At 37.9% G+C, this 27,530-nt stretch overlaps 1 protein-coding gene across 2 annotated transcripts; it reads right to left on the minus strand.

The window, feature by feature from the left end:
- Nucleotides 1-888: 888 nt before the first annotated feature.
- Nucleotides 889-26,919, minus strand: LOC149829827 (uncharacterized). 2 transcript variants are annotated; one of them, XM_090015643.1, is made up of 3 exons: nucleotides 26,832-26,919; nucleotides 23,314-23,400; nucleotides 889-1,978 (listed from the first exon to the last, which is right to left on the minus strand). In XM_090015643.1, the coding sequence occupies exons 2-3, from the start codon at nucleotides 23,363-23,365 to the stop codon at nucleotides 1,104-1,106; spliced, it is 927 nt and encodes a 308-aa protein (XP_089871769.1). In that variant the 5' UTR covers nucleotides 23,366-23,400; nucleotides 26,832-26,919; the 3' UTR covers nucleotides 889-1,103. The 2 variants fall into 2 exon arrangements, with proteins under 2 accessions (XP_089871769.1, XP_089871770.1); XM_090015644.1 differs by having other exon boundaries at nucleotides 889-2,006; nucleotides 26,832-26,845.
- Nucleotides 26,920-27,530: the final 611 nt, after the last annotated feature.

Raw genomic sequence — 27,530 nt, forward strand, 5'->3', positions numbered from 1 at the left:
TCACAAAAATGCATAAATTCACAGTTGCAAAAAGTTTAAGTGTCCTAATGATGTTGGATATTTGCAATTTTAGACAACTGGAGAATATAAAAAAAAATGCATGGTTTTTAGGAAATCGCATCAAATTAACAGTACGGGTCATTTTCCGTAAGTAATATCAGGCATAGCCCTGCAGTAGTTACACCAAACAGTGTTTCACTACAAGCATAGCTCCAATGCTGTACACACAGCACGAGGTAGTTGCTTTTCAGCTATTACATATGCTTAGTGCAGGGTTCCTTATACTTGCCTACCATCCAAACCATCATATACCGAATAGACAACAGTAAAACAGTGAGCTATCACAGGTGCTTCCAATTTTCAGAAGCACTATCATGGTAACAGTTACTCCACTTTCTTGCAAACTGGCTACTCAAGGCTTGCGGCATATAAGAACATATAACATTCAAGAAAACTAGATCCCACAAGATTAAACCTTCATAGTCTTACAAGGAAACATCGTACAATTTCAGGCCCCATTGCTGCAAGATAACAAGTGTAAGCTCTCAAAACTCGAAAGGACTATCAGAGGCATCCAACATTTCTGAATTTTCCACCAGTAATAAGATGCGTAGAAATGGATGAAAATTCTGCATTTCTTAATTTGCATCAAAAGCACCATAAGGTTAACTAATTCCAAAGAACAAACTTATGCAAGTCACTCTTTTATGAACGCAAGTGCTGATTAATTGATGCATTAGGTTGAATGTCAGGACCAAGCACAGTTCTAACTGGGTAAAACTTAAAATGTCTCTCCCTCTCTTCTCTTGGCATGCATGTTTTGATTTACACATTACAGACCGAGCATACATACGTGCCTACAATGTACAAATGTTGGCAAACGAGCTTGCTCATGCAGCTTGCTGCATTATGAAACAATTGACAAATTTTGCAAGAGGTGACCTCCCTGTAACATGCAATACATACAATACATGACAGAGGCAGCTTTGCGTTCATAGCCTTGTAAGCCCTGAACTGATGAAAAAATGACAAGATAATGGCAAAATGAATAGAAGCCAATTTCAACCGAAAGTGCCAAGTATGCTCCCATTTGCCACTTTCTTCTATGTATGGTAGAACTCCAATTTCCCTTCAATCTCCTTGCAAATTACCCTTGACTCTGCAGCCAAAGTCTTGCTTTGTGCTATTACGTATCCTGTAAGCTGGTGCTTTTCTGTGGGCATATACCTCTGTGCCCCCTCCTTATCACCAAGAAGAACTGCTTCCCTTGCAGGAACCACGCTTTCGCACCAAAACTCCCTGAGAATCTCATGTATCAACTTCCAATAGCTATCATCCTTGAACACTCTAAACACTGTACTAGCTTTAGGAGTCCAGCAATACAAGTCCACCCACTCTCTGCCCATTATCTCCAGCAAGCCCTGCACCTGGGGTATATAGTAGTATGGGGCCTTTGTCCATGGCATGCCAAGCTCTGGCTTCCCATTATTGTAAGGACACTTGACCTCTAGTATCCCCACATCGGTAACAAGCCCATCAGGTGATCCACCCATCCAGCCAAATTCTTCCTCATTGGTGTGAGTGGCAAAACCAAGGATATCTACTTCGTGTCCAGTGATGGTTTTGTACCTCTCAATTGCAGCTTCCTCATGAAGGATTCCCCATGTCATGGCAGAGGTGTTGGCCAAACTATTGACATCAGGTAAAAATACTTTTTCATACCACAGCTCCGAGCGACGATTTCTCCAAAAACCAAGGGCTGTACTGAAGGAGCTAGCCGTCAGTTTGCTTTTCCTCAGCTCAAACCACTCAGTCGAGCGTTGGGGGATGCTAATTGCAACCGCAGCAATGCCAAAATTCCTAATTTGCAGAACTCGATTTCTGTTTCTTGGCACTGTATGATAGAGGAGACGAAACGCCAGTTTGTGTGTCTTATTCATGTTCTTGACACTTGGATGAAAGGCCTTGCTGGTCAGGACTGATAGATACAAATAAACTGTGATAAGCTGACGCAAACAGAAATATTAGAAAAAATCCATAACCAGGTAACAAACAAATATTTGAAACATTCAACTTGTTCTAAGAAAACGTATGAAATTTACAAGATAAATGAATTTAAACATGTTCAATGAAGAAACAAATTTGAGACATGAAGGGAACTCTTTCTGAAATTATCAACAACCTCATGACAATGACTGATCAAGAAACATGAATGGGCTAATAAAAAATTAGATTAATTTTTTTGGAAAATAAAAACAAAGCAGAAGATATTTCTAGGTGGATGAGCAAGAAAGATTTGCGGAATGTGGAGATTGCTCTGACAAGGGGGGAGGGGGGCGAGATGTGGAGAGGTGAGCGATGGAAGCAGAGGGAGGGGAGGCTCGTGAAGCAATTGGAGTTGATGGCAGGTCTCCATGGAGACTCATTACAGATCCATCCTTTCTACCAGCCCATGTAAAATTTTGAAATAGCTTTTGCAATCTTTTTGCCGACTTCTTAGATATCACAAACATAATCATAAGATGTGCAATAGTGTCAAGTACATGTTTTACCAATATGATCCTACCCACAAGTGAGAAGAGTTTCACCGACTACATATCTAATCTTCTATTCACCCTATCCTCCACCCTGCCCAATATCGGTCCCTTCTCAAGTGAGAAGAGTTTTGCCGACTACATATCTAATCTTCCACTCACCATATCCTCCACCCCTGCCCAATATTGGTCCCTTGACCCGTTCACATTAAAAAATACATGAAGCCAAGTCCCTCAAGACCCCACTATTATCATTGAAAATTATTACCTACTCTTATCCCCATTTATTTGTAATCCTGCAAATTTCGAGAAACATCTCAAAAGTAGCTAAAGGGACCTGAAATTTTCTTCTGATGCCTCACCAAATATTGTGATGTCATCTGCAAAAAGTATGTGAGAAAAAATCGGGAAACCAGGTAATTTAATGCCCTTGAACAATCCCTGTTCACATGCCTCATTCATAAGACAAGTAAAGCCCTGCCTTGCCAAGATAAATAATATAAGGGACAAGGGATCTCCTTGCGTAAGTCCTCTGGATTGCTGGAAAAATTCCCCTCTTTGACCATTGATGTTCACGACAATTGAAGCTAAATTTAGTAAGACTCTTATCCATGGCCTCCACCTTTCCCCAAAACCCGATTGTTCCAAGCATTTGAATAAATATGACTACTTTATTGAATAAAAGGCCGTTCGCAGGTCAATCTTAAGTAAAAAAACCTTTCTTATTTTATGCATAGATAAAATGAATAGCCTCATGTGCCATCACCGCACAATCATGCAATTGCCTACCCGGTAAGAAAGCACATTGAATCAATGAGATAATCGGGGGTAGTACGCTTTTGATGTTAAAATGTAAAAAGATATGTACTTTTATTTTCTTATTTGTTTATTTTTTTTTATGTTGTATCATAACTATCTAGTTCATATCGAACTAGATAGTTAGGGTTTTGGTCAAGTTCCAGTTGGAACTTGACCAAACTCTAGCTATTGGAGCTAGTCCAACGGCTAGAGGGAGAGCTCTTTATGAGCTCTCCTCCCCTCTCTCTTATAAATAGGGGGTGCATCCCCCATTGTATCTCACTTGTAGAAAATGCTTTTTAAACATTTCATATTTTGAATAAAATCTTTTTTTTTATTTTGTGTTTTTCATATTTACCCTTTTACGGGTCTTGTGTGAAGTGTCTTTCTAGACACTTGTTTGGTTGATTCAAGTGCTTCGGTGGAATACCACCATTTTCTTACATGGTATCAGAGCCGCAGAATTATTACATCTTGGAGAAAGTCTGCCTCGGTTTTTGTGCCTCTTGTGCAAAAGGTGTGTTATCACCTTGTTCTTGCAAAAGTGTTTTGTCACTTAGAGAGAAGTGTTTTATCACTTCACTATCGGCTACAAAACGAATCATTTGAAGGGCTTCAACATCATTGTATTGTATTTCTTTCCCTTCTCCCATATTTTCTTTTTTTTCTATCTCTCCTTCACCCCTTATAAACGATGGATGACAATGATAAAGTCACCATAATCTCCATGAAATTAAGTGACACAAACTATGTAATGTGGGCTTCAATTATGAAGCACCACATATGGGGTAAAGGTTTATGGGGAATCGTGGATGGTTCTGATTCGGAACCTAAGCTATCCCTTAGCAAGAAAGAAGGAGATAAGGAAGTCTCATTGTCGGAGGAGGAGAAAATCAAGGTTTTAGCCTCCCATGAAAAAGAGTGGAAAGAGTGGAGGATGGGACATGCTAAAATAATGTCATGGATTATCAATAGAGTTGACATTATAACGTGTTCTAGTCTTGCCAAGTTTGAACATGCCGATAAGGCATGAGAATACCTTAAAAATATGTATTCCCTTAAAGATATTGCACATGTGTGCAATCTTCAAGAGAATGTTCAGACAATGACCCAAGGTGACAAATCCATTCGAGAATATTTCAATGGGCTATCCGAAATCTGGGAAGAATTAGCTCTTTTAGAACCGAAATGGCACTATGCCAAGGATATCGAGCTTCGCCAAAAACAACTCGATATTGAAGATTTTTACTAGTTTATAACTGGGTTAAGGCCGAAGTTTGAGTCCACCAAATCGACCCTCCTTCACCGTAGAACAGTTCCCACTATTGTGAACCTATTGAAGAATTAACAATGGAGGAAAATCATCTCTAGAAGAGCACCCAAAAACCTGATGATGATTTCGTCCTAGCAGTATCTAGGCCAGGGAATCATACTCACGCTTACAGGCCGCCTCATTTTGAAAGGCAGAACAGTGAGTTCGACAAAAGAAAAGTTATCTGCCACCACTGTCATGAGCCAGGACATTACAGGCCCCAATGTCCAAAACTAAAAAGGAGGGATGAAAAAAAGGTTGTCTCTATTGAAGTCGAGCCAAAAGATTAAGATGCACATGTTTCAATGGCTCAACTGATGGAGATCCTCCAACCTCTTCTCAAAGGGGTATCATCTTCAACTGGAGCCGCAGTCACATCTGTTTCCGATCCAGGTAACTTTCCTTGGCTTTTAGATTCTGGTCCTTCATTTCATATGACTCCAAATGACAAGTGCATATCCGAATGTCTTAAAAACAACTAGAGTATATCAAAAGTTTTCAAAGCAGATGGAACATCTCTTGAAATAAAAGGAATAGGATGTTTTGAAAGTTATAAAAAATCTAAAAGTTTTTGTATTCCTAATGTTAGATATATCCCAAAATTAAATTTGAATCTTTTATTTGTTTCATAAATTTCTGATTATGGATGTAATATATTCTTCTCTTCTGATGGTTGTTGGGTACAGGATCGTCCGTTAGGGAGCTGATTGGGGAAGGCCATAGAGAAGAAGGACTATATTATATGGACTTTTTGGAATTACCAAAGAATGTTTTTTGTCTAAATGTTCAGAAATTGGAAATAGAATTATGGCACAAAAGACTTGGCCATCCTCATATGTCTAAAATCCAATTCTTCCAAAGTTTGGAAAAAATTTGTAAATCTGAAAAGTTTGCTTGTACATATTGCATTCTTGGTAAAAAGAAAATTTACTTTTTTCTAGTAGAACCTGTCTCTACAAAATCTTTTGAGTTAGTACACTCGGATGTTTGGGGACCTACACCAATTATTTATAAATGCGGTTATGCGTATTATGTCATCTTTGTTGATTATTTTGCTAGACACACTTGGATTTATTTTCTTAAACATAAATTCGAAGTTTTTGCTACTTTTAAATGTTTCATAAAATGGTTATTAACAAGTTTCAAAGTAATATCTCCTCTTTTCGCACCGATTCAGGGGAAGAATTTATGTCCGGAGAATTTAAAAATTATCTTAATCTATATGGCATTACTCATCAACGATCATGCCCACACACACCTCAACAAAAATGGTCTTGTTGAACGCAAGCACCACCACATTATGGAAACCACTCGGACTTTGCTTATTGCAAGTCAAGTTCCAAAAGGGTTTTGGGCTGAAGCAGTCCTAACTGTCACCTATCTCATCAATAGAATGCCATCCTCTTCTTTAAAAAATGTATCTCCAATTGAGAAACTTTATGATTTAACACCAGATTACTCTAGGTTGGGAGTTTTTTGTTGCAAATGTTTTGTATTTACAGACAAAAATGATAAATTTTCTCCTCGGGCAATCCCATGTGCCTTTTTTGGATATGCTGAGAATCAAAAAGGTTATAGGTGCTATGATATTCAAAATGGCAAATTATATGTATCAAAAAATGTGTCTTTTCTAGAAAAAAAATGCTTTTGAGAGTGAAAAACCTAAGGATATTACTGAATATTCCTTTCTAATAGATTTAACCTCAAAATTTGATGAAGAAGATTTTGAATGTAAGTTTGACAATGATCAAAGCCCCAAGTTTCTGACACTGATAGCAGAGACCAAACCAATAGGGATGTTGGATTGCAGTATGTAAGACGAAGAGTTAGATAACAGTATCCTCCATGTGCGTTAGAAAGGTTCTTCGAAGTTCCTCCTAGACGGACTTCTAGAATTTCTAGACCTCCTGACAAATTTGTTTCTTATGACTCCTTTTCACCATCATATAGGGCAGCCTTTGCATTAATCCAATCTTATGTTGAACCTTCCTCCTACTCTGAAGCCAAAAATCATAAATAAAGGGTTGAAGCTATGAAAGCAAAATTGGATGTTTTAGAAAAGGTTAGGACTTGGTCTATTCAAAACCTTCATTCGGGAAAGAAACTTATAGGTTGTAAATGGGTTTATAAAGTCAAAACCAAAAGTGATGGGAACCTAAAAAGATATAAAGCATGACTCATAGCCAAAGGTTATGCTCAAGAGTATGGCATTGACTACGAAGAAACCTTCGCTCCTGTAGCCCGTATGACCACTGTCAGAACTGTAATCGCCTTGGCCTCTATTAAAAAGTGGTATATTTTTCAAATGGATGTCAGAAACACTTTCTTAAATGGGAGTCTTGCTGAAGAAGTCTACATGGATCTTCCACCTGGTATTTATATTTCCAAGGGCAAAACTCTTTGTCTTGAGAAGGCTCTCTATGGTCTCAAACAAGCACCGAAAGCCTGGTATGAAGGTGACATATTTGCCCGTAAAACGAGCATCGTGATCGCTCACAATGCTTCTTGGTACACCCCAATGCTTCACAAAATGCTTCACGAACAGTTTTGCAGTATTCTCTATAGGGTACTCCTTCGAAGCTGGGATGAAGGTGGCATATTTAGATAAACGATCCACCACCACCAGGATGGAGCTGAAGCCATCTACCTTCGACAGACTAACAATGAAGTCCATGAAAATGCTTTCCCAAGGACGTTCTAGAATAGGCAGAGACTCAAGGAGGCCGACAGTCTTTTGGTTGATCTGATTGTCTTGCTGGCAGACGAGGCACGTTCGCATATACCCCTCAATATCGTCTCTCATCTACGGCCAATAATAGTCGTGCTCAAAAAGTGTTAAGGTTTGCTCCTGTCCTGAATGACCGGCCCATAGTGTATCATGACACTCCCTAAGCAGTTTGCGGCGAAGGATTCCCTACCGCGGCACGAAGACGTGTCCCACTTTTGTTACGAGGAAGTCGTCCCATAGCCAAAATCATTGAGTCTTTCCTGCTTGCATCAGAGAGACAATATGTTGCATCGGTGTGTCATGCTGCATACCTTTGTGGATGCGGTCCAACAATGTGCCTTCCAGATGAACTTCGAAAGGCTCTACCCGCACAGCCGCCAGTTCCGTCTTGCAACTTAGGGCGTCAGCAACAACATTGGTCTTCCCCACCTTATACTCCAACACGAAATCGAACTCAACCAAAAACATTTGTCATCGAGCTTGCTTGGGCGTCAGCTTCTTCTGCGTCTGAAAATAGCTCGTGCCGACATTGTTCGTCTTGACGAAGAACTGGGCACCCAGAAGGTAGTGTCGTCATGTCGTGAGGCAGTGCACGATGACCGTCATCTTATGTTCGTGCACAGTATAGCGCCTCTCCGCATCCTTCAGTTTTTGACTCTCGTAAGCAATCGAATGTCCTTCCTGCATTATAACTCCGTCGATGGCGAAGTCTGAAGCATCTGTGTGGACTTCGAAGGGTCTTGTGTGGTCTGGCAACCGCAACACAAGTTCTCTCACCAAGGCTTTCTTCAAGCCATCGAAGGCATCTTGGTAGGCTCCTGTCCAGAGCCATACCCGATTCTTCTTCAACAAATATGTGAGGGGCGCAGCAATGAGGGATTAACCTTCGATAAGCCGTCAATAGTAATTTGTCAAACCAAGAAATGACTGCAACTCTAGCACTTTGGTTGGCGGACTCCATTCCTAAATGGCTCGTATCTTATGCTCGTCCATGCGCAGCAAACCATGCCCCACGACGTGGCCAAAGAAGTTGATTTGCTCATGCCCGAAGAGACACTTCTCTTGCTTGACATAGAGGTCATTCTCCTTCAACACCTGAAACATTGTTTGCAAGTGCCGGACATGTTCCTCTATGTTGTTGTTGTTGTAGATCACGATGTCATCCAGATAGACTACCACGAACTTGTCTAAGGGTAGAAAATCTTATTCATCAATGTCGTGAACGTGGCCGGAGCATCTGTCAACCCGAATGGCATCAGCAAAAATTCATATACACCATAGCAAGTGACACAAGTTGTCTTTGGCTCGTCACCATTTGTAATCCTCACCTGCTAGTAACCAGATCGCAAATCTAACTTTGAAAAGACTCGAGCACTGCCTAACTTATGTGTGACTTTGTTCAACGCACGATAATTCACACATAACCTTTTGGAACTATCATGTTTCACCTGAAAGAGCACAGGAGCGCCAAAGGGTGCTTTTGAAGGACGAACGATGCCTGCTTCTAACATCTCATCCAGTTGCTTGCGCAACTCCTTCGATTCTGTCGGTCCCATGCGATAAGAGACCATGGCAGGGGGCTTTGCTCTCGGGGTCAACTCAATCCTGTGGTCGACCTCGTGTCTTGGCAGCAGACGCTTCAGCAGTTCCGAAGTCATCACTTCTTGAAACTCCACCAACAGTGGGGCAAGGGTCGGCGGCACTGTTGCTTTAACCTTCCCTTCTTCAATGCACGCAGCAACTAAGAATGGTTGCTTTCCCTGCTTAACACCCTTATTCAGTTGCATCGCAAATAGCATTGAAGTCTTGCCTCTAAAAGTGAGGCATTGCACCATGTGCGAAGAGTTCGACCTCATAATTGTCAATGAGTTCGCCTTCGACAGCATCATTACATCATGTCTGCGAAGAAACTCCATGCCCAAAATCATCTGAAAATCATCCAAGGACACCACTGAGAAGTTGGCTTTGTCGGCCCAACTCCTAATTTAAATAGCCACATCCCTTGCTTCACCAAGGATGAGCTTGGCCTCAGAGTTCATCGTCTTGATGATCCTCTGCTTTGGCCCAGGCTTCAAACCCAACCGCTCTGCCTCTTCCCGCGAGACGAAGTTATGTGTGGCCCCGGGTCTACCATTGCCATAGTAGACTTCTCATTCGCAATGACTTCTAAGTACAGAAGTTCTTTGTTGACTGGTATGCTTTCTACTGCACAGCTTCTTACCGCATTTATGGTTTGCACGGCCCCCATCCTGGGCTGCACAACCTTGATATCACTACTCTCTGTTTGTACCATATTAGCTTGTTCGTCGTCCTTCACAAGACGCTTTGGACATTGCCTTGTGATATGCCTATCACCATAGAATCAACAATTCACAACCCACCCTTTGTCGTTGTTGTACTTCTTGAAATTCTGCCTCTTGTCGAAGTGGTGTTGGTTCGATGCCTCACCCTTGTCGCGTCGATCCTCTTTCTTGCCTCTATGGTCTGGCTTCTTCCTGACCTTGGTCGATGGAGTTAAGGTCTTGCACTGATTATCCACTAAGCGCTCGGTCGTCACATATGCATCTTTTAAAGTCTCAGGATTGCTCATTTTTACTTCGGACTGTGCCCACGACTGTAATCCCACAATAAACCAGTTGAGTTTGTCTTCATCTGGCATATTGGGTAGGTCCAACATGAGCTTCTGAAATGTCCTGATGTAATCTATCAAGGCTCCAGTGTGCTTCAATTCCGATACCATTCGATAAGCTTGTAGTTGTACATTCTGCGGCATAAAGTAGTTTTGTAGCTCAGTTTTGAAGGCCTCAAAAGTATTTATTACACAATGCCCTCTTTCCATGTCGCTATGTTTCCGTCTTCACCAAGCTATAGCACCTCCGTCGAGCAGAGCTGTTGCAGTCTTCACCCTGAGGTTCTCGGCCATTACATTCTGAATATCTAGATAGTCTTCTATATGAAACAGGAAATTCTCAATGGCCTTGTTGTCTCTGAAACCATTAAACTTTGTTGCCCTCGGCACATCTATCTTTGATGGCCTATCGCCATTTCCACCATTTAGGGTCATTGCATGCTGCATCGTGTGGTTCTTCAACTGAAACTCACTTACTTCAGTCTGCAGGGCGGTTATTGTCGTAGTCAGTGACGTAACCTGCCCCATCAGCAAGTTCACCTACTCTCGCAGGCTTGTTACCTCGTTGTCCGGTCCTCTGAATAACTCCAATGCACGTGAAATCGCTTCATCATGCGAAGTCACATCAGCTACCAATCTATTGACAGTCTCGACCATTTCCTCTTGGCCCCGAGGTGAACCCATATCTTCGGTCTCAGTGACTGCCTTACCTTTGGTGCTACGCAAGTTGTATTGGGGCACCACGATGTCTTGCTCACAAATCGCGGCATGTCAGCACATCTCTTGACACAGACTCTGGAGTCCCTTCCCCAGCTCGAGAATGGGCTATGGTATCACTTGTCACAAGCCTATTTCTTCAACAGAACAGTGTGGCGCGATGGTCCTTCATTACCGCCGCAAGCCTATCTAGTCACTCGCTTGCCGCTGCGAAAGTTTTGAGTATAGAGAGTGCAAGAGAGCGAAAGAAAAGAGAGGGAGAGAAATTGCAATCACTTGAAGGTAATCACAACGAAGTCGAATAAAGTTAGCTCAGTGCATTTGCATTCATTCACTATTTTGTCGGAAAGCTCATTACAGTTCAGATCTACAGGCTAACTCTTCAGGGTATTGATCAACCAGAACCAAAGTACAAGGGTGGCCCGGAGAAAGTTACAAGTGATTCAACACTTACATCATGACTCAACCAAAGTAAAACAAACTCTAGACACAACTGTACAAAGTAGGTCATAAGGGAACACAAGGAGTCCTTATTTATACTCAAAGAGACTAAAGGCAAGAAGACTTGGGAGCTCCCAACGACTCTATGGTTAATGACCATAGAGCCCCTAAAACAAAAAGAGAAATACAAAAATATAAAAAAAAATAAGTACAAAATTGTCGCTATAGGACAAACCTAATTATAAAAGGTAAAAAGGCTAAAATGCCCATGTTGGGCATTACCTATTACATCATAATTATATATATTTATTATATTATGAATATATATACATACTTTAACATCCCTCCTCAAACTTACGGTGTAAACACCGAAAGTTTGTTAAGGAGAAAGATAAAACGAGGTGCATGAAGAGTTTTAGTGAAGAAATTTACAAGTTGGTACTCTAAGAAGATTCCTTAGCCATACGAGTTTCATAATTGTCGCAACACATCTTCGAAGGTTTGGAGATGACTATCTCCATATCTTTAAGAAGATCAGCTTCATTAAAAGGTTTGGAGATGACTATCTCCATATCTATAAGAAGATTCCTTAGCCATACGAGTTTCATAATTGTCGTAGTCATTGCTCCATATCCAGCTTCATTAGATGATAATGAAACATTTTGTTGCTTCTTACACCTCCAAGAAATCAACGAGTCTCCTAAAAGAACATAAAAACCAGTGGTTGAGACAATTATTAGGATTTACTTCCCAATCTGCATTAGTATAAGCAAGTAAATCTAAAGATGAAGACAAGGACAAGAAAAAACCTTTATTTATGTTCTTTAGATATCTCACAATCCTTAATGCAGCACTCATATGCACGATAGTTGAGGCATGCTGGAACTGACTAACAAAGTAAACAACATGAGCTATGTTGTTTATAAGGCGTAGGATCTTCAAGAAGTGTCTCATCTTCAAGTCTTAATTTTGCATTGACTACTTCAAGAGTCTCCACTTTCTTGTCTTCTGAAATCCTAGACTTAGTACAAATATCAGCAACAAGCTTCAATTGATAAAGAATGTATCCTATGGGAGAATAAGCAACTTTAATACCTAAAAAATATCTTACAAAACTCAAATCGGACATATCAAAATTTTCTTTAAAAACATTTTTATTTTCATTAACTCCTTGTTTGTCATTTCTCGTTATTATCATGGCATCCACATATAGTAGAAGAATAACAACATTGATACATGTACTTTTTACAAAAAGAGCGGTCTTATCCATATAAGGCCTTTTTAAGTCTAAGGATTTTTCCTTTATCAATACCAAATCCTGACCGAGGGTCCATATAAACTTTCTCATTCAATTCTTCATTGAGAAATGCATTCTTGACATTTAGTTGATAGATTGGCCATTTTTGGATAGATGAAACCGCTATGAGAGTCCTCACACTTATCATCCTAGCTACGGGTACAAATGTTTCTTAATAATAAATTTTGTATTCTTGAGAATATCTTTTAGCCACTAATATTGGCCTTATATCTCTATAGAGTTTCATCACTCATAGTTTTTACCTTAAATACTCATCCACAACCTATAGTTTTTTTTTCTAAAAGTAAGGTAATCACTTTTCAGGTGTTGGTTTTCTTAAGGGCATCTAATTATACATTCATTACTTTCATTTAATGACAAAAAATTAGCTTCATTGTAATGTGATGGTTTATGATAGGGATACAATGCTATCAAGCGAGCTCTATAGTTTGGTGACAAAGAGTCATAAGACACAAATCTATTGAGTGAAGTAGAAGTACAGCTTGATCTTCTAAGAGAGGTTTCTTCTATAGGGGAATCATGATCAGTCTCTTGATCACCAACTAAGGTCTCTTCTTTAGGAGAAGAGTACTTTTCTAATGCATTGTTCACACCGAGTATAAACACATATATCTTTAATAGATCTTTAAACTACTTCATCATTATCTTTAGTAGAACTATCACTAAGTTCTACACTTTCATCATTAGTATGATCATTACTAATTATAACTTCATCATTCAAAGACTTATCACAATTAGAATAATCTTTTATTGGAGAAAGATCAGATAAAAAAGTATACTTACTTCCTCTTTTCTATTGTCTTTATCAAAGCCACTTTCATTTTCTAAGAAAGTCACATCTTTAGAAACATAAAATTTGTTACTTTTGAAATCAAAACATTTATAGCCCTTTTGAGTTTCCCTTTATCCAATGAAAATGCATTGAATGGCTTTTGAAGATAGTTTATCTCTTTTGTGTAAAAGTACAAAACATTTACAATCAAAACTTCATAATTGATTGAAGTTGGGTGTCATTTTAAAAAAATCACAAGGAAAAATATTTTGTAAAGATGATGAAGGCATTCTATTTATGAAATAAATTAAAGTTAGAATGGCCTTAGCCCAAAAAACTTTTGGAATGTCTCTAGAAATAAGAAGGGTCCTAACAATTTCTATAATATGTCTATTTTCTTTTTGCTAGCCTATTTTGTTGAAGAGTTCTAGAACAAGATCTTTGATGACAAATTTCATTTTACTTTAAATAATTGTGAAATTCATTAGACAAGTATTCTCCACCCAAATCAGATCTAAGTATGAAAATATTGCTTTGAATTTGATTTTTGACTATGTGAAATTGTTTAAAAAAAGAAAAAACATCTGATTTAAAACTGAGAAAGTAGACTCGTTCATATCTAGTAAAATCATCAGTAAATGTAACATAATATGAATAAACTCTTTTCGATATGATCGAAGAAGGGCCCCGAACATCTGAATGCACTAACTCAAAAGGTCTTTTAAAGATAAAAGTTACATTTGAAAATGGAATAGATTTCATTTTTTCAAGGATACACATAATATCTTTTTCATTACAAAATTTTTCTTCAAAAGGGAAAAGATACATCTTAGAATACCTTGGATGTCCAAGTCTTTTATGTCAAGTTTCAATATCATTTTCTTGAACATGATTACAAAAAGATTTTGAAGGAATAGACAAAGAGTCCATGAAATAAAGATCTTCCCTCCTATAGCCTTGCCCAATCCATTTCCCGGAGAGAATATCCTGCACAAAGCAACCTTTAGATGAGAAAGATATTTCACACCAGAGTTACCGGAAGCACGCTTCCCCGAAGCGCGCTTCGAAAGCGCGAAACATCGTGCTTCCAAAACGCGCGGGGAAGCACCATTTTTTATAGGAAGCGTGTTTTCCTTTTATGGGAAGCGCGTGAAAGTACTGTAGGATTTATGCAACCAGCACTAGAGGGGGTGAATAGTGCTTTCAAACTTCGTCTTTGAAATTTGAAAGATTTTGAATTCTGCAAAGCAATCACACACAAAAAACACAAAGATTTTATCCTGGTTCGGTCCTCCAGACCTACATCCAGTACTCAAGCAAAACCCGCTTGAGATTTTCACTATCAAACTTATGTCACCACAAGATCAAACAGACCAAAACCGGTCCCACTTTCAGCAACAACCCTGGTGAAAGCAAACTTGTCCTTTAAACCAAGGAGACTTTGTCCTTTTACAGAAAAAATGAAATAAACAACTTGCAATCAGCATATGAGTCTTTCTTATGAATGCAAAGGAAGTGGAATAGTTTTGCAAAGGTTTCTAAGGCTTCAGAAATACTCAACTCACGATTTCACTGACTCAAAAGAAATTGGACTGAAGAACTTGAGTGAAAAGACTATGTAAGTGAGAAAATGAATGATTGAAAGAATAGGAGTGAAAAACACAGAATTCGATGTTTCAATTCATTGATTTTGAGTGTAAATCTCACTCTTATTTATAGTTAAAGAATTTCAGACATTGGTGGTACAAAGGGTGCCAAACTGACAGTTTTGAACAGTCAAAACATTTGAAAAATAAAAGAATGCAACTTCTGAAAAATTCAAAAAAACAACTATATTAGTCAACTAAAAAAGTTATCAATCAACTAAAATCAAATATTAGCAGACTGATTGTTAAATCAGTCGACTATTGTGTCTAGCCGAAAAGATTTGAATTCGAGATTTTGAAAATTAGTCGACTAAAGAAAAATTATTCGACTGATGAAAATCATCAGTAGACTGAAAAAAGATTTCAGTCGACTTCTGTTAAATTTTTCAGAAATCGGGCATTTGGGTCGTTCGACTAAGAGTAGATTAGTCAACTGATCAGAAAATAGACATTTGGCTTTAAAAATGGTGCGAGAAAATCGGTGGACTGATAAGACTACTGGTCGACTGATAAAACTAAAAATATAGGTAAAGGGCTTTCTAAAATGATTTTTGCAAAGGGTTCTTTTTAAGAAAGTTTTCCTAAGTATTTTTAGGTGTAATGCAAGTGAGATATGCAATCAAAGTAAGGATCTTACAAGAATCTAAGAATTTAAAGAGATTTACACTTGCACGAAATCTTCAATCAATTCTTCAATGTAGAACGTGTAAACTAGTTCAATTTTTTTCTTCTTTCTTTATTGTCATAGCTGAAATCCAGTTGTTCATCATCAAAATATCGTACTTGAATTATCGTGTACAGCTTCCTTGTCTTAACATCGCGCTTCCCCCATTTTTTTATTTTTTTTGTATTTTTTTATTTTTATTTTTTTCTCTTTTTTCGCTTCCTAGGTCACTTCCGGTTCGCTTCCTAAGTCGCTTCCGAGACGATTCCTGATTCACTCCTAGGTCGTCTCACGCTTCCTGCTTCCTAAAATTTTGAAAGTGCCTTGCTTCCTGCTCCTGCTTCCTCAACTGGCAACCATGGTAGAAACACAAAATAAATTTGAGTTGGTATATATATCGGATAAGGCATTCTTATGAGGAGTCATATGACAGGAAGCTCCTGAGTCAAGAATCCAAGAGTATATACCTGGATAAAAAGAGGAAGCAATGACAGCATCCGATATAGAAGATAAAGATTTGAGGATTTGTTGAAGTGCCACTGTTAGTTGACAAAGAGTGTTTTTAAGTTCACCTCCACTTTTGCTTTCATCCTCCTTTGGTCTGGATTCTTCTATAGAAGCCACCTTGTTTTAAGCTTTGAATAAGCCGGTTTAATATGACCTGTCTCGTTACAAAAGTGGCAAATAATCTTTCTTGATCCTCCATAGTTGTTGTTCCATGATCTCGTATGGAGGCTTATACGTTTGCAATGTTGTCGGGCCTAGATACTGCCAATACTTTGTCTTCTCTTTTAGTCGTACCAAGATGAGTTTCTTCTTGGCATACTTCTACAACCACATCTTCTAAAGAAAGTCAAGATGTTCTATGAAGGAGAGATGATCTCACTTGTTCGAATTTCATACATAATCTATACAAAAAATGAAAAAAATGCTCTTTTTCATTTGTTCATGCCTAAGTTTCACATCTTTGGTGGCAACTCACTTAGGCTCCAAAAATGTCAATTGATCTCATAGAAGGGATAAGGCATTAAAAAAGTCACGGACACTCATGTCCCCTTGCTTGGTTGTACTAATTTTTTTCTTGCAAGTAATATTGTCTTGCAAGATCTTTTTTTAGTATGCATGTCTTTTATGAACAACCAAGCCTCATTTGCCTTTCTAAATTTGGCAATATTGGCACAAATTTTAATTTTAACATTATTCATAAACTATGCAAGAATCTTATCATGGTTACTCTTCCAATTTTCTACTTTTGATTGATGATCTTCAATAGCTTTGGTTTGAGCATCTCATTCTAGAGCCTTTTCTAAACCTCCTAGTTTTGTGAGCTTGAGTTGAGGTTCGGGAATAGTGCCCATCACATATCCTCAAAGCTTCTTTCCCTTGAGATTATTCTCCATAGCGGATGCCCACATTATATAGTTAGTATCATTGAGCTTGAAAGAGAGATCTATCTTGGAATCATGCTCCATGTTGAATGTGAGAAGAGAGAGAAACAGGTAAATATGGAAGAACACGTCCAATTGAGTCCCTGCAAGCACCACAAACATACAAACACTTTTGGACACTTTCTCACGAACACAAACACGTGATGGTCACACTCCACAAGTCCAAGAGCATTATGGCTATGATACCATATAATGAAACAAGCGGAAGATACAAACAAGAGCCACTAAAGGCATACAAAAGCATAAACACAATCACAAGTCCACTAGAGACAATACAAAGAGCCAACAAGGGCTTAATACAAAGCAACAAATATATAAAAAAAAAAGTCTTTATTGATAATATGCTTAGCAAAAAGCATAAAATGAATGGGGACAAGGAGTCCTTATTTATACACAAAGAAACTAAAGGCAAGAAATCTTGGGAGCTCCCATAGAGTCGTTGAAAGCAATCCCAACAACTATGGTTAATGACTATAGAGCCCCTAAAACAAAAAGAGAAATATAAAAATATAAAAAACAAAAAATAAGTACAAAATTATCCCTATATGACAGACCTAATTACAAAAGGTAAAAAGACTAAAATGCCCATCTTGGGCATTACCTATTATAACATAATTATATATTTATATATTCATTATATTATGAATATATATATACATACTTTTAACAGGATCCTCCCGCAGTTTGGTGAGTTGGCAAGCAGTCTCATTGCCCACTGAAATTGGTGGACTTGGCATTAGAGATCTTCATTGTGCCAACATGGCTTTTATTATTAAGTGGTGGTGGATATGCACGGAAGAAAGCATGGTGGCCAAGTGTCTCAAGGAGAAGTATGGTTTATACAGGTGGTCATGGCAATAGGTACAAGACACAAGATGCAAAAATGGTTTGGGGTTTTGGAAGGACCTTATCTCTGTTTTATTGGCTTTTCTGGGAATGCATCAAGGTGGATTTGGGTGATGGATGCTATACGAGCTTTTGGTGGGACATTTGGATGGAAGACCAGACCTTAAGGGATCGATTCCCGAACCTCTTTCGTGTGGTGACTGGAACAAACAGTTTGTTTGCCACAATGTGGTCAGATCAAGAGGGTTGGTGCTTTGAATTCTGAAGAACACCCTCATCAGCAGCACTTTGTGAGCAGCAATCTTTTCTTTCACTCACCTCTCATTTAGTTATTCGAGATCGTGATGATAGGATCATATGGAAACTATCTTCAGATGGGAGGTTCTCGGTGAAATTTTGTTACCAAGCACTATGTTCAGATGTCATGGGCTACCTCCCTAAAAGGGCTCTTTGGGGCGAGGGCCTCCCACCAAGAGGTTCAATATTCGCATGGTTAATCTTGGTGGACAAAGTTAAAGTTAAAACTGATTTGTTTTTAAAATCAAGAGGCTTCCATCTTGCAAGTAAATGTAGAATGTATGACTTGAGTGAGGGGACAACAATTCACCTATTCAACGATTGCAAATTCAGGAGGGGGGAGTCGGATCGGCCAATAGCAATAAACCATTCTTTTAGGGATATAATTTTGGCACGTGACTTCCATAGGAAAGGCTCCAAATGGGTCTTTGTGAGGCGCTGCTGATTCATGATAGCTTGGAGGACGATTTGGCTTGAAAGGAATAATTGAACATTCAATGGATGCTTCAAGTCAATGGGGGCGTCTTTAACATGATACAATGGAATGTAAGGCAAAGATGTAAATTTAAATGCCCTGATCAGATTTGAACTTGATCAACCTCCCCCAAGTTTGGTCGTTCGTGAAGATGAGAGGATTTTTTGGTCTGTTTTAGTTTCTTTTATTTGTATTGCTTCATGATTGGCCTTAGGGTAACACCTCATCCCCTACGTGATGTAACTACTGATTTTATGCCAATGAAATGAATGTTTTCTTTCAAAAAAAGCAAGAAAGATTTGCAAGTAGAAAACATTTTATAATAATCAATGTGGTACAAAATATCCGAATAATGATCTAATCTAATAAGAGATATAAAATTATAAGAGCAGAAGCAAATAAAACAAGACAACTAATGCTGGAAGAATTGGGGATTTGAGAAAAGGACTCCTAAATGGAAAATTCCTCTTCAGAAGAGACTTGCAGTCTGTTGTTGATCAAGTGATCAAAAGCAAATCCCTCCAAGTTCTTCCTCAAAGTCCCAAGGGACCTGAACGAAATCCACCTTAATCTCCATATTCTAACAACTGAGTTCTAACAGAGCCTAAGAAGCTCTAACAAGTAGCTCATCAGTTCAAGTAAAGCAATAATCAGTCTTTACAATTGAACTGCTAATTTATACTTCAGAGAATAGCACAACTTGCAACTGGAACAACGAAATCTCTCAAATGACTAGTAACATTAAGTTGTTCTTCACTTAGAATCTTGATGGCTTATGATGTTCAAAAACTATAGGTGCTACTTTTAACAAGAAAACAGTGACTCTCAGATAAAGGAACAAAGAAATAACTTAAATGAGAATGGCTGGTAAACCATTTTCATGGACTTGTTTGTAATAGTCATTGCATAAAAGAGAAACAAAAAAAAAAGATGCACAGTTGCACACTATAAAGAAAGATTAATGCATCAGCAGTTGTTTGTAGCATGACATTACAGTTTTGATGCAAACTGGAGAGTAATTCCAGAGACAGAGAAAGTAACATATTAACATATTCTTAAGACTGACTCATGAGGAGCTGAAGGGGGCGTTGAGGGCATCTGTGTAGGGCTGGATTTTAAAGAGTCTATAATGACTTTCAGACTGCTATATTCTTCACCATGGCAATCATTTGAAAAATGAGGCAATGGCCCACAGTATAAAATTTGCAACAGCAGCCATGCTAGTTGTTTGCCATAAATGCATGCGTCAGGAATCAGATGAGCAGAAATTCCACTTCTAGACTTGGATCTAACTAGAACATGGCCAAATTTAATCATTGTTAGCCATTTAATTCATGCAAACTAAGTCAGATCATGATCAAATAACACACACCAGTCAACATGATGGCCTGCCTAGAGTCTAGTCCCAACCTAACACATCTGGCAATGCTATTCTCATCACTTGCTAAGATAGGTTATGCTTTTCGCTAGAATCTAGCACAATGACAACCCTCTGACATTATTCATTGCTCCAGAGCAAAATACAGCCTCCAATGCATAAACCTTCTTTAACCAGCCCTGATGCAATAGAAGCCATTGCATTTTTTTTAAATCCCAAAAGGAGTAAACAGATAGCTAGCATCAAAAGTAAATAAACAGTAAAATAGAGATGACAGTTTGGAAAGACAGAATTTTGGCATACTAAAACAAACAAGTAAATTAAACTTTATGTGACATCATCATAATAAGAAAATTATTAATAAAAATTAGAGAAACAAAAAAAAACTGTCAGACACACTTCTTACACTGGAGTGAGCAATATCTAACCCCACAACCCATGACATGACTTGTTTGTTTGCCCTGTAGTTCAGCGTATACCACTCGTTGAACTATGCACGCCTATTGTGGCGCTGCTCTAGTTGGTTGAACTGCTTACGCAGTTTCTTGCTAGTAATAACTAGATGTTTGTACTAGTTAAATGCTTATGATAATAGCATTACGCTAGTTGCAATATATTAGCATGTGACTTGCTTTACTATTTGGTGAAACTATTTGTGCTCGTTGAAATATAGCACTTGTTTGTTTGTGTCTCTTACGACGAATGTTTGTGCATAAATCATAATATGAGAATTGTCTACAACTAGGACCAATGTAGTTGCTTGTCTTACAAGCTGCCTACACCTTGTGGTTATATATAATTGTTGTCGTGTGATTGCTTATCACATGTAGCTTATAAACTGTTTGTTGTGCAATAGCTTGCACTTTATGATTAATGTAATTAGTTGTTGGTGAATTAAAGAATTCAACGGTTATTGCATGCATGGTAAGCTTTGTTATGATTGCTAATCTTATTCAGTTACCCTGCTTATTATGCTTGACTGCTTGGTGGAGTTAGTTACTCTCTACCTGTAGAGTTAATCGGACTGCTACAGTTGCTTACTTTGTTTGTTTAACACTTTTTCTGTTAGTACTTTGTTTTATTGGAGTTTTGCTTACCATACTCGACAGCATGTATGGATAGCTCTGCTAGTTTTGCTTCTCTTGTTTAGTTTAGCAATTATCTTACTTATTGCAGTCTTTGTTCCTCCTTATCTTTTGCACCCCTACTAGTTTTTCGCGAAACTGACCCCTTTCATAGGTAGGTGGTGAACAAGTTGATACAGCTTCGATGGCACGATGACGTGATGAGTTCAAGGCGAAACCCTTTCCCTGACGTTACGCTCCTAAAGATATTTTGGTAAATATGGTATAGAGCTTCTTTGAAAGTCTCTCTTTGTTTAAACCTTGAATTATTAAAATTGTGTTACCAAAACTCTGTTTCCTCTTTTCAATAAATATATTTAAGTTGCAAATCGGTTTGTAAAGGGAAGTTTGCGTTGTAATACGCCCAAGGTCTAGGAATTTGCTATTTCAAACATGATTTTCCGTTGAACCCATGTTTCAAACTCTGATAAATAATCGATTTCAAAGCTTTCAACCTTTTTCATAAAAGGTTTCAAGTCCAAAATTTTGGGGCATTACAACTCAACCCCCTTCCAACAAGCCATTGACTCTATCTATCATGCCAACAATCCAAGAAAGCACATTCTGATACATTACTGTTACGTGTGTAAAGTGGGTGCAAGACGAGTAGTCACGTGCTACTGTCCATGTAACTAATGCACAACTAAAGTAGGGGTTCTAGGAAATTTACTGAAATAAAGTTGTAATACATGAGCAAGTTTATATTATTCATGTGAAAAAATCATTATTATTCTATGGCAGTAAGTATACCTCTATTAAGGATATTGTAACTTTGCGAAAAAACAAAATTGGAGTGTACATTAATGTGTACTAATTTGGATTGAACATAATGTAGGATCCTTTCTCCTTGTTGCTTGATTATCTGCTCCACTCCTTGCAATTCCTCATTAGTACATAAAGGAGGACCGTGTAAATAACATTTGCATCTAATCTTCAGAAAATTAAGGCTGGCCAAAAGTTATTTGTCACTAACTCAGGTATTGTTACCTTTCCCTTTTTCTTCCAGAGTTGCTAAAGATCTAAATTTTTCATTGGTAGAGTTCATAACATTAAATGCATTTTGTAAAATATTTGTGTTTGTCACTAACTATTTTAAACAGAGTAAACTATTTGTTTTTGTTTTTAACTATTTTAAACATATTTAAAATTTTAAATCTGTTTGTCACTTTGTTGCATTGTTTATGTTCAACAAGTAAACATAGAGACAGAACCAAGTTTAAATTAGGCTGCACTAAAAATCTATAAACTGTTGATATCAAGCTAAATTGACTTTGACCTTCACAGTATTGACCCACTTGGATTCACCTTAATCTAACTTGCAAAGGCCTAGATGTGAGTCAAGCTATGGCACCTTGATCTAATCCAAGTCCACAAAGATGCTACTTAGAGGGGTCAAAACTAAGTCTTACACAAATAAGTCTTAGCAGAGCCCATGAGGCTGTGGTCATCTGGCTAGGTTGGTTGGTGACATCCCAAGTTTAAGGGGCATCACAAGTTTGAAACCCACGGTGTCCATCCCTCGCTGCAAGGCTGAAGCTGGGTGTATCCCCTGGTGGGCAAGGGGGACCTGGGGTTTTATATTGATGGATGGCACAAAGAGGGCACGGTTCAACTGATAGTGTCTTCCAGCAATTAGACAATAGATGGTTTTCTTCCTGGCTATCTGCAGAAAAAAACAACCTCAGCAGGATCATATTTAAAATAACCTCATATATGACCTCACTGTGTCCTAGCTGAGTCCATCTGCTCCCAACACGGGCCTATTTAAGCGAAAAAATTAAAAATTGGACAGACTATCCTAGTTCCGACCTTAAAACAGTCTAGGTTTGACCAAGATTGACTTTGATCTGAAATAGATTACCTATATCAGAGTCAAACTTATGCATTCAAGACAGATGAAATGGAAGTCGCTTGGATCTCACTCACTGTACATCGAAATTGACTTGGACCTGCACAGCTTGAGCTGAGTTTAATGGCAGCAAGGCAATGGACCAAATTTAAAGAGAAAATAGATGTATGAATGCGAGGGGCCATTCAAATTTTCTTCATTGTACTTTGTCTTTTGCAATAGATAAGCCAACGAAGAAGAGTCAACAAACAACAAAAATATTACGTAAGTAATGGCAGATATAACCAGTAAACAGAAACAACAAAGATTAAATCAATAAGAAAAGCTAGTTTCCCACCTTTATGACATGGGAAAAAATCCAAGCCTGACACTGCAATACCACTCGTCATGGAACTTGCTATCAAATGAATTGAACGGATTAACCCTGTTGAAAGCAATGTCAGTGGTAATAAAACAAAAATTTATTTGTATCATAACTTGGATTGATGACCAAAAGACACTCTTCCAAACATGGATACATGAAAACAACTTTCCATCAGCTTCCCACAATGCAAACATGGATGATATCAGTGTTATTCTATATATTCAATCCATGTAATTATCAGAAGAGTTTAAACAGAAAACTGAAAGGATATTCCTTGACGGCAGTAAAAGTCATGAACTCCAGACACAGCCCTTATATGGCTAAATCCACAGTGTATCATAATCATGTCTAGTAAGATGTTTAATATTGCTAGTTGTGTTATTATTGGATTGGTAGCTCCACCTACTAGAACCTTTATATAGAGAGAGAGAACCAGAATATGTAAACTAGTATGAACCGCGATTTTCATAAGATTTTTTGCAAATCTAACCCTGCAGATGCATTCGGCATGGTCCATTTGTTTGGAATTGACTATTGGATCATCGTAATCTGATCAAGAAATGTGATTTTGTATGCTTGAATATTTACGAAAATTTTGAGTCGTTGATTTTCAAGCCTTAAAAGATCCTTCTTATACATCGTAATCAGATGTTCTAAGAGTCTGTTTTTATAAAACCAAATATCTAGATCGCATCCGTACAGTGCAATTTTAGAAGAAGAAAAAAACCTATGAAAATCTAGGTGCATACCAGTTTACATATTTCAGTTACCCATAAGGCCATATATATATATATATATATAGAGAGAGAGAGAGAGAGAGAGATTATCGACTTAGCAAACACCACTTATTCTTGTTTTTTATTTTTTTGGCCATATAAGGGTTGTGTCTAGAGTTCATGACTTTTACTGCCATCAAGAATAGCCTTTCAGAAAAATTATTCATTAGTATAAAAAGTTTCCAGACAACGAACAACAGCAATCAGCAACAACAAGAAAAAATGGCAAAAAACAAGCCTCCATGGTCAAGGGGGAAAAAATCCCAAAGACATTTTTGGTTCGTCAACTTCTTCCAAGAGATGACTAATGTGAAACAATGAAACAAGTAAATAAATGATATTGTTGTAATATACAGAATGAACACTAGTATGAAGTTAAAACAAAAACGTGCTTAATAATCTAAGGAAAAAATGGTATAATGACTACACTGTCATATACAAAATGTCCTTTTCCTGGACTCTCGCATGCATGCACACTTGATGACAAGGTAAACTTTTCCAAATGAACATCCTAAAATTTTTCTTTTCACCAGATAACATTTCCTTGTAAATAACAATATCAAAAGAACCACAGCCTACACATGCTTTAGTCAAAATTATCATGCTAGTACCATATTTTCATGCCACACATTTTCTTCAAACACTGTTCTCGTGTCTACTGAAAAAACAGCACACTATATATCAAGTCTATCAGTATGTCACTAGCCCACCTCAAAGAACAAGACACTTTAAAAAATTGCAAAAACAAGGAAAGAAAAAGGGAAAACATACTAATTTTATTGTAGAATATTTGGCACCTTGCACCAAAACAACCATTCTTTCATGAAATCATCATACATTCAAGGTCACAAATCATCATGTACGGCATGCGCAAGTATTCATTATGATGATACTCTTGAAGTAATAAATGCGAAAATGCGAGCTGAAGATGGAGTATTATTAGATGATCCAACCCCTTATCGACAACTTATTGGATCGTTGATGTACCTGTCCATTACAAGGCCAGATATTGCGCATGCCGTACATTCTGCAAGTCAATTTCAACATGCGCCCACAACCGTCCACATGAGTGCAGTATTAAGAATAGTTCGATATATCAAGAAAACTATATCTAAAGGACTATTCTTATCATCTTCCTCGTCTTTAAGCCTTATTTCTTACACTGATTCTGACTGGGGAGGAGATCTCAATAACCGTCACTAAACTACTGGCTTTTGTGTATTTTTAGGTGATTCTTTCATTTCTTGGCGATGCAAAAAACAACAGAAAGTGTCTTTATCCTCTACGAAAGCTGAGTACAGGGCAATGGCTACCACAACCACTGAAGTTGTGTGGATGAGAACACTACTTTCCGATATGGGTGTTGATGTCTCAGAACCTTCAAAGCTATGCTGTGATAATAAAAGTGTCATCTATATAGCCAGCAATCACACATTTCACGAGCGAACAAAACACATTGAGATGGATTGTCACTATGTTCGCGAAGAATATTTGAAGGGGACCATTACATTGCCATATGTCCAGTCCGAATTTCAGATTGCAGACTTCTTCACCAAAGCTCTTCCACTACCTCAATTTTTGTATCTTCTTAGCAAACTTTCGGTGATTTCCCCATAAGTTTGAGGAGGAGTGTTAAAAATAAAATTGTATCCAAATACCCAATAAGGGTATTTTTGTCTTTTATTATATAGTACAGTCCACTAGGGACTGAAATGTAATTTAACATTATAATAAATAAATAAACTGTCATACAGCTTGGGTACAACAGTCAAAATATGACTGTTGGGCAGCAGTCCAACTAGACGTTGGACTGCCACTCAACAGTCATAATAATGACTGTTGGAAGGCAGTCCAAAGAGCTGGACTGCCTCCCATGTGTTGGAGTGAGGCTCTATTTATAGAGCCTCACTCCCTTGTTATTCCTCAATGCTTTTAAAAGCATTTGAGGGTTTTTTCCCATCTTATAGGCTTGTATGCCTCTTGTGCTATTTGGTATTTTTATCTCTTTTGAGATTGTATTTGGTCCATTAGTGACCAACTTTAAGTGAGTTTATTAAAGCCCTTTGTTGGCATTGTGTTTGTTTCCCTATTGTTCTATTGTACCTTGTTTCATTATACATGAATCATGATTTCTACTTCATTATCCACTATGCACACTACTCAACATCATGTGAACCAAGGAAAGAACAAATGGAATACGAACACATGAAATCTAACACTAATCACACTTTATCATGACAGAGACTCTAGAAAAAAGGATGAACCAAATACAATATTCAATTTTTTGAGATATGAAAAAGTAGATGCAAAAGAAACATGAATTGAGATAAGAAAACATGACATAATTTCTCAGTAGAACCCCAATGGCCCCAAATACTTTATTAATTCATTTGCTGCTCTGTTTCGTGTAAAGGCAACAGCAAGATTGGCCTGTTTAAAAAATGTAAAAGATATAGTTGATAGACTATTATTGGATATCTAGATCCATAAACAGGAGTAAAGCACGGAAATAATGGATCATAACCTCAACAAATGGTAGCATGACACTAACGCTCATGCTCAAGCTTTAGCAACCAACATTTTCTATAACAAAAAATAACATTTTGTAGCCAATATTACAAAGAGAGCATAAGGAAACAACATGAATCTGGAATGAATCCTTTATTCCATTGGTGCCCCCCCCCCCTTTTCCAGCCAGACACAGAGAGAGAGTACCTTCGGGGCTCACGGAAGCTCACCGACCGGTGCCGGAGGAAGCCGGACTTAGGGCAAGCGGCGGGTGAGCCTCCCCTTTTGACGAACCGTTCTCTATCCGCTGCTCCTCCGCACAATAGAGAGAGAGAGAGAGAGGAAAACGGGTCGGATCCGGTTCAGATCTCTGAGATCCACGAGCATGGTTTTCTCACTTCTAGTTGCATTTGTCTGAAACTTCTGTCACAAAGACACAAACATATGGGCACGATCGGACATCGAGACACGCAACGCAACTTTGACGCATGGCTCACTATTTTTTTGAAAAATGGGGTACAAGGAATCGGATTTTGTTATTTATTAATTATTAAAACTATTTTTTAATGGTTAAATATACACAAATAGTTTTCATGCAAATATTATTTATGTTTTATTAAAATAATAATTGTACAAGGCTACAAGCACCATGACTAAAGAGCTATGTCATAAGGATACAAGAATGGCCTGATACTTGACTTGAATTCGATGTAGGTGTAATATTACGTATTTTTATACTTAGTCATTTTTAGGTTTTTGTATGGGCTTGGCTCAGGTCTCATTAGTTAGATCTAAATGAGTCATTTAAAATATAAGAAAGAAATTTATTTTCGACTTTTAAATTTAAGCAAAATTCAAACGAAATTCAGGTTATTTTCAGACGAAATTCAGAATTTGATATTCATG

Source organism: Nuphar pumila, chromosome 8 (genome assembly GCF_984573655.1).
Source record: "Nuphar pumila chromosome 8, dmNupPumi1.hap1.1, whole genome shotgun sequence".
Lineage (NCBI taxonomy): Eukaryota > Viridiplantae > Streptophyta > Magnoliopsida > Nymphaeales > Nymphaeaceae > Nuphar > Nuphar pumila.